The sequence below is a fragment of the Triturus cristatus genome, chromosome 3_1, assembly GCF_964204655.1.
Source record: "Triturus cristatus chromosome 3_1, aTriCri1.1, whole genome shotgun sequence".
NCBI classification, from domain to species: domain Eukaryota; kingdom Metazoa; phylum Chordata; class Amphibia; order Caudata; family Salamandridae; genus Triturus; species Triturus cristatus.
In genome coordinates, this window is record NC_140583.1 from 331,873,274 (window position 1) to 331,890,339 (window position 17,066).

At 47.0% G+C, this 17,066-nt stretch overlaps 1 protein-coding gene across 2 annotated transcripts in view; it reads right to left on the minus strand.

Moving 5' to 3' along the window:
- Positions 1-1,090: 1,090 nt before the first annotated feature.
- Positions 1,091-17,066, minus strand: part of KTI12 (KTI12 chromatin associated homolog) — a 427,307-nt gene continuing 411,331 nt past the window's right edge. For both annotated transcript variants that reach the window (XM_085644050.1, XM_085644051.1), the window contains exons 8-9: positions 3,268-3,336; positions 1,091-1,362 (exon numbers count right to left, since the gene is read on the minus strand). In XM_085644050.1, coding sequence (XP_085500176.1) covers positions 1,219-1,362; positions 3,268-3,336 — 213 coding nt within the window. In that variant the 3' untranslated portion in view covers positions 1,091-1,218. The remainder of the gene's footprint in view (positions 1,363-3,267; positions 3,337-17,066) is intronic.

The following is a 17,066-nucleotide window of genomic DNA, read 5'->3' on the forward strand; positions in this document are numbered from 1 at the left end:
ACTCACTTGCCAAGAAGCAACCCAGAGGGCTTGCATGCTCATTCCACCAGACCCAAGGCTGTGACTGCTGCATTAGTGAGTGGGGTCCAGTTCCTGGACATCTGCCAGGCAGCAACGTGGGCTTCCTTGCACATGTTCACAAAACACTACTGCCTGGACAGTCCGGTTCATCTGCACCTAGCCCGTTCAGCCCTGCAGGACTTTTTTGTTTACATTTTTCGTAGACCCACCTCACGGGAGGTATTGCATTCTTATCTATTCTAAGGTAAGGAATCTGTGGCTTGAATTCTCTATCAGATGAACAAATTGCTTACATTCGGTAATGCCTTATCTGGTGGAGACTATCTAACTGCAGATTCCTTACGGACCCACCCATCCTCCTCGCTCCACAAATGGATTTCTAGGGACAGGGCTTTACCATTTCAGGTCCCTAGTTTTCCACACCACTTGTCTGTGTGCTTCGTGACTCGGTGTTCCTGGCGTGGAAAGTTGTGTAAAGAAACTGACGTCAGTGCGCTTGGGTGTCGCCTATATAGGCACTGCACACGTCACATCCGGCGCGGACGATGACGCCAGCCAGAACCCATCGACGCCACCTATCGGTGTACAGGTGTACTGCTCACGAAAATATTTCCGGATCCAGTCTGATGCCTGGGGATAATTCTAAAGTAAGGAATCTGCAGCTCAATAGAGACTCTACCAGATAAGGCGTTACCGAAGGTAAGTTACTAGGATTTTAATCCCACCCCATTGCCTCTAGGCCTAGACTCTCCTATTCCAAACCTCTGGGAGACCCTGCAACCTGGTGCTGGGAATAGAACCTACTTTTCAAACCTGCCAAATGGAATTTATAACTATGCATGGGCGAGCCATGCACCAAACCCCCCAAAAAACAGTGTTATGCTGGGGAAAGAAAAGATGTCACTTAATTCAAAGAATCTATCTTATCAACATCTAAAGGAGGAAAGGCAGAGCCGTACCACTGGAATTAAAGTGTAGTAAATACATTAACATACTCGACTATTTAAACAAGTAAGCTGCCGTCCGGGTTACGGATTTCTACCTACAAGGTAATGAACAAGACAAGGTGTGAAAACAATTCCTTTATTTTCAATTGGTTAAAATAAATGTTTTTGAAGGTAAGAATTATTTTTAAAAGTCCTTTTTTAGCGTCTCCAAGTTGATCCATGATGACGGGAAGCAGCATGACAGTCTGTTCTAATGTATACTCTTGTTCAGGTACTGTACAAACATGTTGGCTAGTTGCGAGACGTTCTCGTTCGGGTGCGTCTTCGTGTAGCTGATAAACTGACGTCTTGCTTTCTGCAGCTCTGCCATGCCAAGGATTCTTGTAAGCTCGATGTAATGCAACGTTAAGGAATAGCAGAGGGTTACATACGAGTTTGGCGCTGTTCACGTATCACACTATCTAAATGCTTTTCTGTATACACTAAGATACCTCTTTTTCGAACGTGCTCACTTGCCACACACTGTAAAGCTCTGAATACGAGACAATACAAAAGCATGTTATTGCCGTTTTTTGGATTTCCAAATATTTATAAAATGAACAGTACAGTTGCCCCAATTCGGTATCCAGTACTGCAGTGTATGCGGGCGAGTTTGGGGGTATAGACGCCAATATGCCCGAACTCGCCTGCATTGACTGCGGTACTGGATACGATAGAGAACAACGTACTCCAGATACAAGTGACTAAATAATAAGCCTACTGCGTAAACTAGAGTCCCATATACCGAATTGGGGCAACAAGAGATGAATGATGGAGTAGATTTGTGAATGCCTTGCATATACATATCAGAAATAGGCATATGAAACTGAATGTTAAGCCCCGATGAAGTCTGCTGTGACAGAAACAGCCAGAGAAGAAACACGTGTAGGCAAGGGGAGTACATGATTACAAGGAAATAAAAGAACTGTTGAAACCACGATCTCAACTCTAATTTCTGTGTGCTTGGAGAACTTTGTTGCAGCACTGAGGCTGCGGTTACCGGTTTTGGTTTATCCATGGGGCTTCTGCCAGCACTTATGACCAGGGCCAAGGGCAGCATTTGGACCGGGTATCTGGTGTACTTTGGGCTTGAGTCATGAGTATCATCGGTGGAGAGCATCTCCCTAAGGTTGGTTGTCTGATACAGGGTCTCAAAATCAGGTGTGCTGTTACTTTTACCATGGGATCGATCAGCAGCACTTGAGGCTCACATGCTCCTTAGAGGTACTCACAAACCTCCTCATATCGGTTCACTCGTTTTCCTATACTCTTTCACTCCCCCCTCTCATTGTTCTCCTCCCGCCCCTCACTGGAACCAATGACCTGCAGGACATACTTTTCATGGGCATGGTCTCAACTCAATGACATACTGACAACCATTCTTTAGCTGTTTTTAAACAGCACAACTCCTCAATCCTTAAATAGAGGTTTCAAAAATATTGCTTACTATACTTCAACTCATGCTAAGAAACCAGTTAGTGGACAAGGGCTCAATTAGAAGCAATAAACGTAACTGAACTGACACCCCCTAAAACTTCCAATTCTCTCCAAAACAACCCATTACTTGCATGCTCCATATCATACTCTCTTTTAGTATCACTAAGGTGATTGCAGATAAATCTTGCTATCACCTTCTGCCATCGAACAGACTACGACTAAGGTGTGACATTACACCGTGTGGCTGAAGACAAAAACCTGTAGCTTAAGGGCTAGATCCCAAAGTACCTGAAAGTCCGGGGAGACTGGTGGGCAGGCAAACACTGGCTGTCCAACCAACATCTCCTCAGCGCAGTCTAGTGCGATACCACAAACGCTTGGTGGCCCCTGTCCTGGCTTTGCTCAGGAGCGCATTACCCACGGTGTTATTTGCCTGGCATGAGACGAGAGTTGTGTCAGATGCCCTAATGATGACAAGCAGCTGGCTAGGTCAGGAAACATGAGATTGCAGGATAATTTGGGGCTCAGCTTGCACCAATTAACTTCTGTTTACTCAATACAAATTAAAGAAATATAGTGCGCTCCGTCCCACAAGAACTCACCTGGCTAATGCACCCATGTAATAGTCATATGCAAGTGAACAGTAAAACTCCATAAGTCATACATACATCAGCAAGGACATATTAACGAAGGCTGATCAACATATGAAGGAGCTTGCAAAATCCAACCAACACTGTACACTGGATGCCTTTTTGCCCACTCAGCATAGACCATATAAGCAAATGCACCATAAAGGGGTCTCTAGCCAAACCCAAAAGGATATTTTTTCGTTAGCTCCAGGCACTGTGATCAAGTCTCCTGGAACACTGGTTTTCTGGGCATTTAGAAGTTCCTGAAATAAAAGGAATATTGTTTGTATTTCCACAGCAAATTTCAAAGACTTGTGATATAGTCAACTATATGGAATTGCTCTATGGAGTATAAGTTACTTACCTTTGGTAACACGCTTTCTTTTGGATACTGTAACTGCAGATCCCTTTCAACACGAATGCTCTCCTGCTGCCTGGAAGTGATAGAGCAAAAGCGCATTCGGCTCCACCCCTATGCCCCTATGTCAGTTTCTTTTCTCTTTCCCTTTCTATGCCTTCAGACGCAGAGTGTAGAAAAACTGGTGGTGAAAGTGTGCAGAGCCTTAACTGGAACATTTTAGATGCTAAACCCCACCTTTATAAATGGTAACAATACATTACCACACCAAAGGTGGAGGGTTTGAACTTTGATCAAAAAGTTCTACAGGACAGAGTAAACAATGTGACCTTGTCGGTCGTGGCTGTTACGACACTATTTTGCCTCATGAATGTATGCACACAGACCCATGTCACAGCTTGGCAGATGTCAAGAACAAGCACCCCTCCTTCTAAAGCCATTGTAGCGATCATGGCCCTGGTGGAATTGACTCTCAGATCCTGAGGAGGTTAGGGGTACTGTTTTTTGGCCAGTGCCTAGCAGATCCTAATGCAGAGGACTATCTACCTTGACAGGGTCCTCTTTTACACTGCCCTACCCTTCTTCACAGCTGAGAAGTCGATGAAGGAGAGCGAATTGTGTACTCGATTATTTGTCCAGTCAAAATAAAAGCTCAATGCCCTCGTTGGATCAAGATGATGAAGCCTCTCCACCTTTCGAGGGATGAGGCAGAGCAATGAATGCAGGGAAGATGACTGATTGGCCCATGCGGAAGGGCAACACAACCCAAGTGAGGAACACAACACAAACCAAGTGAGGAAATCAACCTGGGTACTCAACACAAGATTGTCTGGGAATAAGACAGAGTAGGGTAGTTGCTACAACAGAACCTGCAGCTCACTCATGCTGCGGGGTGGCGATAAGGAAGACTGTTTTCAGCGTCAAGAATCTTCAGGTGCAGCTGTGCATAGCTCGAAGGGTGTATATATAAGAAATGGCACAAACAGGTTACGTTGCCACTAAGGCACATTTGGCGAGGAAAGGTATGTGCAAAACATTTTATGAAACACATCATAACCAGTGACTTAAAGACGGTTGGTCCTGTAAAGATAGAAAGATTGAAAGCGCAGTAGAATAACCTTTTACTGTGCCCAATGTAAGGCCTTGCTGGGCTAAGAATATCAGAACGTTTGGCTTGTAAGGGGTCAGTGTCTTGGCACCACACCAAGCAACACATGTCCCAGAGCCCAGTTTAGATGGACTTTTTGAAAGACAGGCCTGGTGCAAAGAGTAAAACTGGATCAGTTTGAAGCAGGTATTCCTGGACACCCTCAGGTGGATTTCAGGACCTTACTCCAAGCCAAATAATTTATAGACATCCTCAAGTAACCTCCCATCGCTGACAGAGACCTGAAAGGCCTGACTGCACCCCCTTCAGGAGAGCTCTATAAAGTAGTGTGACTGGCTTTGTACGTCTTGTTAGGAGCAAAAGATGGCGCAAGCATTCATATTCCGGTGGTTCTGCAACCCCGCAACCCTAACACTTGCGTATCCTGTGAGCCAGGGTGCAGTGGAGTAAAAAATATTCCACAGAGAGGTCATAGGTCTCTCAAAATCCCAGAAAGGGACACACTATGCCTCCCATGAAGAGATCGCCTAGTAAAGTGACCACGGCCAACATCCACCTATGGAGCTCTCACCATATCACCCCCCCCCCCCCCACTCCCAGCACTGCGCAACCAGAAGCAGGAGCTCACGTGTATACGGTGTCTTGGTATGAGCCTTCCGAAGAGCCTTGGCCCAAACATAGTGTGCCGTTCTGATCAATACATTCAAGTTCAGCACTCTAGAAGCAGGAGCCAGCTTCATCAAAATAATGGTTAGCAATTCCTTGGACGGAGAACCAGTATACCCATGCCATCCCACAGATAGGACCGCCAGCAGGCCACGCACTGTAGTTGCGTCGTAAAATAATATGGCTCGAGATAGGGTGCCGCCAAGTCACCCTCCGTTACCGGCAGATGCAACTTTCAAAGTGCTGGGACTGTAAACCCATGTTGTTGCAGATGCAGTAACCCCAAATATTCACCTTCATGGCTTCCGACTTCACCTGCACCGACAAGGCCGAGCCTGCATTATTGAGCCAGTATTGTGCGATGTGCTTGTCCAATAAAATCAGAAAAGCCTAATCTTCAAGCATCGCGGGGTTGAAACGACAAGTTGGAACACTAGGTTTAGGAGTGGACCACTAGAAGAAACACAATACAGGGGAACGATGAGAATATGTTTTTGCCAGATACTCTACACTAACCACCCTGCTGTACATCACCCTGCAGGTACGACTTCTGTCACGTTGGACCTCAAGGTCATGCAAGCAAGACCCGTATGAATACACCTGAGATACTGGGTTGCGCACTCTCCAACAGTCAATCAGTTCCCACTGTACAGCCCAGGAGCGGGCAATATACACTAGCCCAGTCGCCGGCGCACTGACCAGGGGTGGATGTGATCTATTCGAGCCCGGGTCTACTACACGGTTAAAATTGTTCCCTATCATTTTCCAATAGGGGACCATTAACAGGAGAGGGGTCAAGCCGGTCAGGAACGATGGCTGGTTCACATTCGAGGCATAAATATGCAACAGGGTAATATCCCTTCCATCTAATACCAAGATGTAGCAGCCATCGGGTGAGTAACTACCCTGTGCAAGCAAAGGAGGACTCCGATTCAAATAAAAGCGCCCCACGAAAAGGCAGCGTAAGTGGTGGCGTATAGTAAACCCCGCCGGCGCCACCCAAGAACCCATTCCTCAGACTCCGTAAGAGGTGCTTCCTGTAGGAATGCATTGTGCATCCATTCCAAGTTTCAAATAAGACAACACGTTATAACGCTTGGAGGGGGAAGAGAGGCCCCGCACATTTCACGTGAGAAAGTTAACCTGCGCTGCCTTGGGAATCAGGCTACAAAGGGACCCCACAAATCTGCCCTCAATGGGGAGGTTCGCCAATCACCATACCACAGCCATATGCGCTTTGCTGTCAGGAAACAAAGTCGAAAATCGAAAACAAGTTCTACCTACCAACCCCCCCTCCCACCCCACCTTCCCAGAACTGAGACATACATCTATCCAATACAAACAACAAACCACATGAGGCTATACGTAGGGAAGTGACTGCCAGCTAAAAGAGACACTAAGGTAGTCAATCGAGTGCTCTAGGACACATCCCGCAAATCCCCCCCTCCTCCACCTGCTGTCCCACTGAACTCCCAAATCAGACAGACACATCAACACAGGAGTAATCGACCACACAGCCATCCTGCCATCAAAATACAAAAAAGAACCAACACAAAATGATTATGTGACGCCAGCTTCATCTGCATCAGACAAGATCGTTCACCCTATGGGGGGGTAACCCATGGCAGAGTGTTATCGACCCCTTGTACAACTGAGTCCTCCGTGTCAAAAGCAGAGCTGTGATGTCCCGGGGATGGGCGGGTGAGGATCCCTCGCTGGGTCCTATGGAAGTGGCAGTTTCTACGTCTCTTGTCTGTTCTAGTGCCATCTGTGATTTACTAGACGAGACGCCATGAAGCTGGGATATTTGTCGCTGTGGGCATGAAGGCTGTCACAGATCAGATAACTCAGGGCACAGTGTCCACATAGTGCTCGAGCAAATGCCATGACGCAGACAGGTTGGAGAAGAAAAGCAGCTTGTTCTCTGCTTGAACTCTCAGTAGAGCAGAGCACGGAGGAATGCAGACCCAGGCTGCACAGTTTCTTCTTCACTGCAAGGAATGATGCCTTCGGTGTCTGAACCAGGAGGGTGAAGCAAGGTTAGAAGGACACCATGGCATTTTCTACCGTAAAGGGACCAGGTGCCTGTGATTGCTACAAGAGATGATCTCTATCCCGAAAATACAGGATTCGGGCCACCACTGGGTGCAGCAAGACCCCGGGGTGAGGTGTCCGTGCGAGTACTCTGTGTGCTCGTTCCAAGGCATAGAATCTAGAGGGGCTCCAGGGCCACCACATCCTGCAGCCAATCCTCTAGATAAGCCAACAGAGATTCACCCTGAGCACATTCATGCAGCCGCACACATTGATCAAGTGGGCCCGTCCCTCATGATCATCCAGACAAACAGCCAGGCGCCGCGTTTGTGCCTCCAAAGCTGTGACGCGATGGTCCTCAGATTGAATAGCAGGAGACAAAGACTGTATAGTGCCCTCCAGAGTATTGACCCTGTCCAAGATTGTTCTGGAGTCCTCCTGGATAAGGCCCAGTTCCATGGAGAGAGAGTCAATGCTACCCTCCAAACGCTTCACAGACGCGTCAATGGCAGACAGTGTCCTGCACAGTCTAGGGCATGATTCTGGACTACAGCGGCGTAGTGAAGGAGTAGCAAGCCCCTTCACCAGGAGCCCCCATGTAGAGGGTAGTGACGCAAGGACCAATGCACACTAGCTCTTGCATCTCTAGTTGGCAGATTGTAAGAGTGCTCCGTACAGGAGCTAGCATCTGCATCACTACGGAACACCCATAACCAGCAGAGCCGTCAACACCGCCAATGCGGGCCAACTGCCCAAACAAAGGTGCGCGGTGCAAGGGAAATGCTCCTTACTCACAAGGCATCCACGGGTGCTGCGGGGCTCAGCAACCCTCCAACACAACTACTCTCCAAGTCCAGGAAGGGCGGAGAGCCGGCAGATAAAGACAGTCCGGGAAGGTGAAATCATGGCCAGAGCTACCAAAGTGGGGCCGCCATCTTGGGCGTGCACAGAGAACGGTTATGGGCGAACGTCTCCACACGTCGGCTCTGCTGCAGTCCGCAAAGGACATCCTCAGGACCCCATGCACCCTAGGGTTCCCGGCATAGCTATGGGGGTAGCAGCGGTGGCCAGGGGTGGCTCAGGGGCCCTGTCTGTGGTGCTTCAACGTGGTCTTCAACGCTACTCTGCACTCCCCAACCCAGTCTACATGCTCGAGGCAGCTTCCAGGAACTCCCACAGGGGTGTAGCCAGTAAGGATGCAGCTAACAATAACTGAACGGAAGGCAAGGATGGTGAAAGAATACATGCTTGTGCCAAATTTTTAGACAAGACATCCTTAGGGTGGTCTTCCCCACAACGTTTTGCCTTCCTCCTTCACTTTGACCTAGTTTCTGCTGGTATTAGGACTCTGCACACTTTACAACTACTAAACAGTGCTAAAGTGCTTCTGATCTCTCCTCTAAATATGGTAACATTGGCTCATACCCAATTGCCATACTTAATTTACTTATAAGGCCCTAGTAAAGTGCACAGCATGTACTTAAATGCTACTAGTGGGCCTGCAGCACAGACTGTGCCCCCCCACTTTAGTAGCCCTTCTAACCATGTGTGCAGTTTGCCTTGCCATGTGGACCTGGCAAAATAAACCTTTTACACACATAGAAGTGGGGCACGGCGCAGGGAGTGATAAGGAGTCTGCGATAGCTCACCTTGACGAACGTGCAACTATAGGAATCTGTCCTCGCTCCCCCGCCAGTTCAAGCATTGTTCTTAGTAAACTTGGTTTCCTTCGGAGAGCAAGTTACTCTTCCAATATTCTGAGCATTCACTCAGATATGTGCCTACGCTCTACCATATTAGTGAGGAGGTAGGGAGAGAACCTATGGGATCTTTCTATGGTTAGTCCTAATGAAAGCCTGGGAAATTGCGTTAGCCGGCTGAAACATGTCAACAGTTTGCAGAGTGGAGGGGTAGGGGGTTCATCATAGTCCACCACACCATCATCCACTGGTCCGTAAATGACCTTTTACTCTGATCAGGGATTCCAACATTAAAGTACACATTTGCAGTTCCTGTGGTCAGTTTTAAATTGTTTCTCTGCACCTTTTTACACTTGAACCCGCACTGTTTCTGTATGTGTTGTATTGTCTACCTCTCCCCTATTGCTCCACCGCCAGTATTGGTCTGCGCGGAGGTGTGTTAGCAGCCCTATGATGAAGCATGCTACAGACTTCTGTGGGTGAGGGCAGTTTTAAAACCCTGGAATGTATTTCTTACCTCTAGATCACATCGATTTCAATTGCTGAGCCCCCTTCTACATGTGTGTGTAAGTGAACATAGGAGGTCGAAGTGGGGCGGTTATCCTCCTACCCCTTAACATTTGTGTGTGTTGAAAATAAACCTTTTGCAGGCCCAAATCTTCCCTTTTTATACATACAAGTCACCCCTAAGGTCCTGGACATCCCAGAAAACAGGATGCAATGTATTTAAAAGGCAGAACATGTACTCTACGACAATACTCAACACGGTTTCAGAAAAAAACAAAGTACTGAGTCGGCTTTGGTTGCAGCTACAGAGGAGATTCGGGAAGTGCAGCCTAGGAATTGAGGATGCAGCTTTAGATCTCTTTAAATGCTTTCTGATAAACGGACTGCATACTGTATCAATGGGCAAATTTACATCTAAGCATTTCTCCTTGCCCTACGGAGTCCCTCAGGGATCAGCATTGAGTCCAACACTTTTTAACCTTTATGTTGCACCACTTGCGACAATCATTAAATGTGCAGGCTTCCACCTGGCGTTCTACGCTGATGACACCCAAATTGTGGTGTCCCTGGCAAAGCCCGAAAACAACATAGGCCTGGCACTCAGAACTTGCATGATCAATGTAAGCAAGTGGATGGATTACAACTACCTCAAATTAAGTGCCACTAAAACTGAGGTCATCCTTTTTGGTAACAACCCCTCACTCTGGACGCCGGAATGGTGGCCACACGAACTAGACTCACTTCCTGAACCCGTAAACAAAGTCAAAAATCTAGGCGGATTGATAGATAAAGAACTGAAGTTTAGGGACTAAGTTAATGAAATTACATCAGCCTCTTTCTTTTCGTTAAGGCTCATAAAAAAAGATTGAAAGATTCTTGTCCCCTGAACTTCTGAGGACGGCTATTAGAGCATTGGTTCTTACTAAGATAGATTATTGTAACAGCCTCTATCTTACTCTTGCAGTGGGTCTTGAAAAGAGGCTCCAGACTCTACAAAACGCTTAAACAAGGTTGCAGGTTTAAGGCTCTCTGCCTGGCCTATAAGGCACTGCATGGACTAGGGCCAGCCCATTTCAGAGAGAAACTCAAATGGTACATCCCAGCTAGGACACTACGCTTAGGCTCCGCCATAAACTGGATTGTTCCTTCCTTCAGGAGAACCAACTGGGGTGGAAAGACCTTTTTAACAGCCACAGCGGTGCTATGGAACAGTATCTCAATGACACTGAAAGCTGCTCCCTCCCTACTCACTTTCAGAAAAGCACTAAAGACCTGGTTGTTCTCACAGGAGATCTAAAGGCACACGGCCCTGGCTAAACCTGATGCAGTCATCTAATTCAGCACCTTTATCTGTTTCTACAGCACCAAGATGTCTATTGGCATTAGTTGCACTTTATAAATTATATAAATAAATACTTTTAAGTTTTATACGTCCTGGTAGTGAAAAACTCCCAAAGTAGTTTTTCACTAATACAAGGCATATGTCTCCCATAGGATAACATTGTGATTACCTTATTATATTTTATGAGTGTAATTTTCAATTGTGAATTGACAATGCTATCAAGTCTGGTGTCACTGGAATCACAATTTAAAATCCAAAGTTGTGGTGAAGTCAGATTTTAAATTTCAATTCTAAAAATGCCACCTTTAGAAAGTTGGCATTTTCTTGCATTAGCCATGTGGTGCCTGCAGCCTGTCTCTGAGCACCTGGATGGATGTAGTTGGCAGTTAGGCTTTGTGTATTCGACCTAGACAACCACACACAATGAGAGTTTGGGTGCGAATGAATGGGCGATCCTGTAAGGATGGGAGGGAGGAGTTGGACTTAGCCTCACTTAGACCTGGCTGTGTCCTGCCCCAACACAAAGGGCGGCCAACCCCCTGTAATTAGTTTGAAGCCAGGGCTGACAGGGCAGGAAATCTGTGCACTTCAAGGGCATGCCTTTGAAGCCTACCCCACAGACACCACCAAGGCAGTACACATCTGGACCTGTGGATACTCTGTCAGGAAGAAGGACTGCTGAGCTGCTGAAGGACTGACACTGCTGGACTCATGCTGTGCTGATCTGCTGCCTGCTGCTCTTTTGCCTTGGTGAGAAGGACTGGTCCTGCATCCCTAGACCCTAGAACACAAAGTGACTCCTAGAGCTAGCTGGCTGGCCGCTTGATCTGAAGCCTCAGAGATATAACAGGCTTCTATACCCTGCACCTGGACTGTATCATCTGTGAGTCTACTCGGTCAAGTGGTGCAAGGCCTGTCCTGGACCCTTGGAAGTGGGCCTAAGGTGCTTGCCAGCAGAACCGATGCATCTCGTCGGCTGAGCGGCACATCCCCGAGCAGAACCGATGCATTGCCTCTACTGTGTGGATTGGACCATTCGCAAAAGACTCATCACGGCTGCCTCCTGCATCTTAGGACCGACATAGCGCCTTCAGAACCGCTGCAGCGTGACGCTTAACCCTGCGCAAGTTAATCGCATCCCTTGATGGAAAAAAAAAACTGCATCATAGCTTCACAACTCATTGGAATAGATGCATCACCTCTGTTGCGCCCCGCATCGTTGATACCGGACTTCGTATCGCAAGCCCCGTCAACAGGATCCTCGATGTCGACACAACAGGACCTTGCACCACAGGCTTGCCGCATCTCTGAATCGACACATTGCCTCTGCAATCAATGCTTCGACACAGATCCATGCAATGCTCTGCAACCAGGATTTAAGGTACTGTGTTCAGCAGGTCTAAATATGTCCCTGTAGCAGACCGACGCTCCATCGCACTGAACTTGTGACTTTGTCCTGGTCTGATGTAACCAGATATCCTTCAATAGTAATGTGTGCTTTTTGGTGCTATTTTCTACTTTATTCAATAGCTCCAGTTGTACTAATTATATTTTTGTCGTTTTGGTCTTGTTTTATTTATTAACACCTACTCTATTTGTTCTAAACCTAGTGTAGGATCTTTTTGTGTGGTGTTCTCACTGTTTGAAATGTTGCAAAAATACTTTACACATTGTCGCTAAATTTAGCCTAACTGCTCTGTGCCAAGCTCCAAGAGGGTGAGCACAGGTTAATTTAGGGTTTTACTGCCTCTTACCCTGACTAGAATTGTGGTTGCTGCTTGAACAGGGCTCATACCCCAGTCAACCACCAACCTAATTCTGACACAAATCCTGCCATGTGTTTGGATTTACAGTTAGGATGGATTTTAGGGAAGGTGTTGGGGTCAATTTAATTGGTGGACATCTGAATCACCTAGCTCTCTGGTGCTGGATGCTGTATGAGCAATTCTGAATCACCTGGAGCTAGTCTGTGGTGACGACTGACATGTCTGTTGTCCAGAAGGATTATGTTACTTACCATGTAAGCATCTGCTCGTTGCTTGTAGTACTGTATTCACATGCTCTGCATACTACTCCTATTAAGCGTTGGGCTCAGACTGTTAAAACTTCAAAGAAGTCTTTCAAGTAATGAGGTCTCTCCGGCGACTCCTCCTCTGGTAGTGACGTGCATGGGGACTGACTCCATTGTTGGATTGTTTTCTGCACAGTGGGAGATAGTAGGTATGAAGCAGAGAGTAGGGCAGGAAAATGGGCATGCATGTAGCATAAATAATTCTGTATGTTGAAGATACCTGTAGCAAGCACTGGCTTCTGAGGGGAGGATGCTAGAATGTAAATCTACATCACTACATGAAACGAATAAATGCTTACACAGAGTAAATAAAAATCTGTTCATAGAAGGTGTGGCTGTACTGATTTAAGTGGGGGCTAGCCTGGGGACGGTGCACAGGTCTGAAATAAAGTCTACAGGACAGTTTGACCAACTCTAGCTAATTTCTTGCAAGAATATCCACACACTAAAGTTTTGTGAAGGTGTGTGGATTGGACCATGTATCTTAACAGATGTTGGCTATGGGTATGTTCCCAAGAAAAGCAATTGTGCAACCCTGCTTGCGAGTGAAGTGCATCCTAGGGTAGGAAGGTAAGGTCCTTTTAGCATTAAGGTAACATGTCTGGATGCATTCAACAATAAACCTGACAATACCTGCCTTAGATGTGGGTTGTCCTTTTTAAGGTTGTGCAAAGGCAACAAAGAGCTGTTGTGTTTTATGGAAGGATTTGGTTCTGTCAATATAACACAAGAGAGCACTCTTGACATCAAATGTGTGACTTGCTCTCTCAGCTACTGAGTAAGGCCGTGGAAAACATACCAGGATCTCAATTATTTGGTTACAGTGGAATGGGGAGGCCACGGTAGGCAGGAAATTTGGGTTGGTCCTAAGAGCCACTGTCCTCATTGACCCGTTGGGAAAGGCTCTTATTCGAGGGTTATCCCCAAACTTTTTGCTTCTTCCTCCTATTTTTCCTGACCTGATTTTGTTGGGTTTAGGACTCTGGGCACTTTACCACAGCCTATTATCTCTGTGTAAATTGTGAAGATGATTGGCTATTCATGAATGGCATATTTGATTTACTGGTTAGTCCCTAGTAAAGTGCACTGAGTGTGCCAGGGCCTGTAAATCAAATGCTACTAGTGGGCCTTTAGCCCTGAATGTGCCACCTACATGAGTAGCCCTGAAAAGGTATCTCTGACCTGCCACTGCAGTGTCTGCGCACAGTTCTAAACTGCCATGTCTACCGGGCAATTGCACCCACTATCAAGGACCTAACCTTCCCTTTTGTTACATATGAAGCACCCCTCAGGTAGACCCAAGGTACCCCATGGGCAGGGTGCAGTGTATGTGAAAGGAAGGACATGTACTTGTGTGCATGACATGTCCTGATAGTGAAATACTGTAAATTTTGTTTTTTAACTATATAAAGGCTATCTGTCCCTTAGGATAGCATGGGAGATACTTTGTAACGTCTTACAAGTATAACTTCCCATTGGGATAAGATGGAGGAATAAAGTTTAGGCTCTCCTGAACTCAGAATTTAATAACAGTCTTTTAGTAAAGATGTTTTTTTAAATGTGTTTGAAAATGCCACTTTTAGAAAGTAGACCTTTTCGGTTTAGCCATTCTGTGTGCCTCTGCCTATTTGTGGATTGAATGTCTGGTTTTGGAGTGACCGGGGCTGGAGATGTGCATTCACTGTAGACAGCCACTGGGATGTGGTGAGGGGAGATAATGGGTTGAGGTGTGCCTTGCCCTTCCTGGATAACTCAGAGCAGAACTGAATAGGCCTTGAATGCATTAAGAGCAATGGGAGGCGTTTACCTTGCACCAGAATAGGCTGTCTCCCTTATACAATGTGGTCTCCACCCCCTGTGGTCATACTGCACTAGTGAGGACAGAACTGGTTTAGACTGGGCTCAGAGACCCTGGCACATGGAAGAACAAAGACAAAATGGAGTAGAAGTAGTGAAACTTAAACTCCAGAACCTTAGGTCACTTCTGGACTCAAAAGGAACCTTTGCAAGGAGAAGAGCTGGAGAGCTGTGAGGAGAACTGCCCCTTTGCTGTGTGGGTTTGGCCAGCAGTAGCTGCTTCTGCCAAGGAAAGGGCAAAGACTAGAAATTTGCTTGAAAACCTGTTTGAAGAAGAATCTCCAAGGGATTGCGTGTGCTGGCCTTCACCCCCCAGCTCCCCTTAAATCTACTGCTTAGAGTTCTGACCTGCCAGGAGGGGCCTGTTCCAGTTTTGGGCCTCTGGTGGTTGTTCCTGCTGTTGTGAGCTGGAAGAAGCAAGTAAAGCGATCTCCGCCGCCGTGATCTCCGCCAAGGCTAGGGGTACTGCTTGTGAAGTACACAACACATTGCCCTTCCTGCAGCGCAACTCTGACACCCTACGACGCCTGCACTTATCGGCCTTACCGACACCAGCTCTTGCAAAAACTCTGTCACTGCCAGCGCTCGCATACAGTTAGAGGTGCCAATAACTGGTGAGGGAGACTCCACAAACTCGCCGACTTTGCAGCACTTCACCGGAACCGGCGCCTCACCGCCGATGCAACCGACTTCTCCTCGAGGACCCGAAGTCTCGCCTCTCCCATGGCAGCCAGGGAGCCGGCTTCGACGCCTCACCTCCACGATGCCATGCATCATGATGGACTTCGTTTTCCAAGGTACTGTTTGTTTGGAAGTACGTGTGACTCCGTGCCAGACGCCGCATACCTCGCGGTCGGCGCCGTACTTTTGATTTATTGCTGTCACTACATAGTAATTGCCCCAATAGGGCTATTTTTTTTTCTACCAGCTTTATTTTGGAAATAACAGTTTTTAAGTACTATTTTACTGCATGCATGTTGGATTTTTGTTATTTTGGTCTTGTTGAGTTTAGATAAAGATACTTTATTTTCCTAAACTGGTGTGGTGTCCATGTGTGGCATTTTCACTATATTTCTGGCATTCTGAGTACAAATACTTTACACATTGCCTTTGGGATAAGCCTGTCTGCTCGTGCCAAACTACCAAGGGGGTGAGCAAGGGGTTATCTAAGGTGTGTATGCCCCTTACCCTGACTAGAAGCAAGGGTTCATACTTGGACAAAGGTACCTACCTCTGCCAACTAGAGCCCCCAATTTCTAAACTGTCATTATGGACCTGAAAGAAAGGTTCCAGTTGTGGGAGGGCCTCTTTCTCACTAATACGGCTAAAGGTTGTCATAGGCAGCAGGAAGGTGTTCATCCAGGTGAGAAACTACAAAGTGCAAGAATTCAGTGGTTCAAAGGGCAGTCCCGTCAATCTGGTGAGGACAATATTCAGATTCCAGTAAGGGGCAAGTGGCACCTTACACGTCTTAATAACTGGGATCTTGAAGTGTGAGGAGTGTTCCCCGTTCTCTATGTATGCTGTAATAGCACCTAAGTGCAGCCGATTTCGAGGAGTAGGCTAATCCTGACTTTTGCAGATGTAGAAGGAAGCAAATGAAGTCTTGTACTGTAAGCGGGGGAGGATTAATGTGGCTCACGCTACACTAGTGGAAAAACCATTTCCTCTTAGCAGCACAGCAGATACATGTGGCAGGTCTACAGGCTTCAGTATGTCCATGTACTCTTCAGAAAAGTTAAAGTAACCAACAATTCTAGTACCTCAGGAGCCAGATTGCTAGGCTGAGCAGCCTGTGCTCTGGGTGTTAGTGAAGATTTTGTGTAATAAGGCCTGGCCCATTGGAGAGCTTCTCATGTGGGGATATGGATATCTCTAGAAGGGCTCAGAACCATGGCTGTTTGAGCCACGTGGATGCTACCAGGACAAGGGTGAGGTATGTTTGCTGCAGTTTCCTCACCCAGTACAGTAGAAGTGGGAGAGAAGGAAAAGCATATGCAAAGATCTTTTACCAGTTCATGCACAGAGCATTGCCTATAGATTGGGGGTGTGGAAACCTGGAGGCGAAGTTGGTCATTTTGCAGTTTTGCATGAGGCAAAAAGATCTGTCTGTGGTGCCCACGGATGAAAGTAAGGGAGTAGGACTTGCTGGTCTTGTTTCTACTTGTGGATTTTCTGAGTCCTGCTGAGCAGGTCTGCAGAGTCATTGTACACGCCCAGGAGATACTCCGCCAAGAGGTGTGCTTGGTGGTGGATTGCACAATGGCAAATTCATTGTCATTGCTGCTTAGTGCCCTTGAGGGCGAGAATATCACTGGTGCCCCGCTGCTGTTCGCGCTGGTCGCGCGCC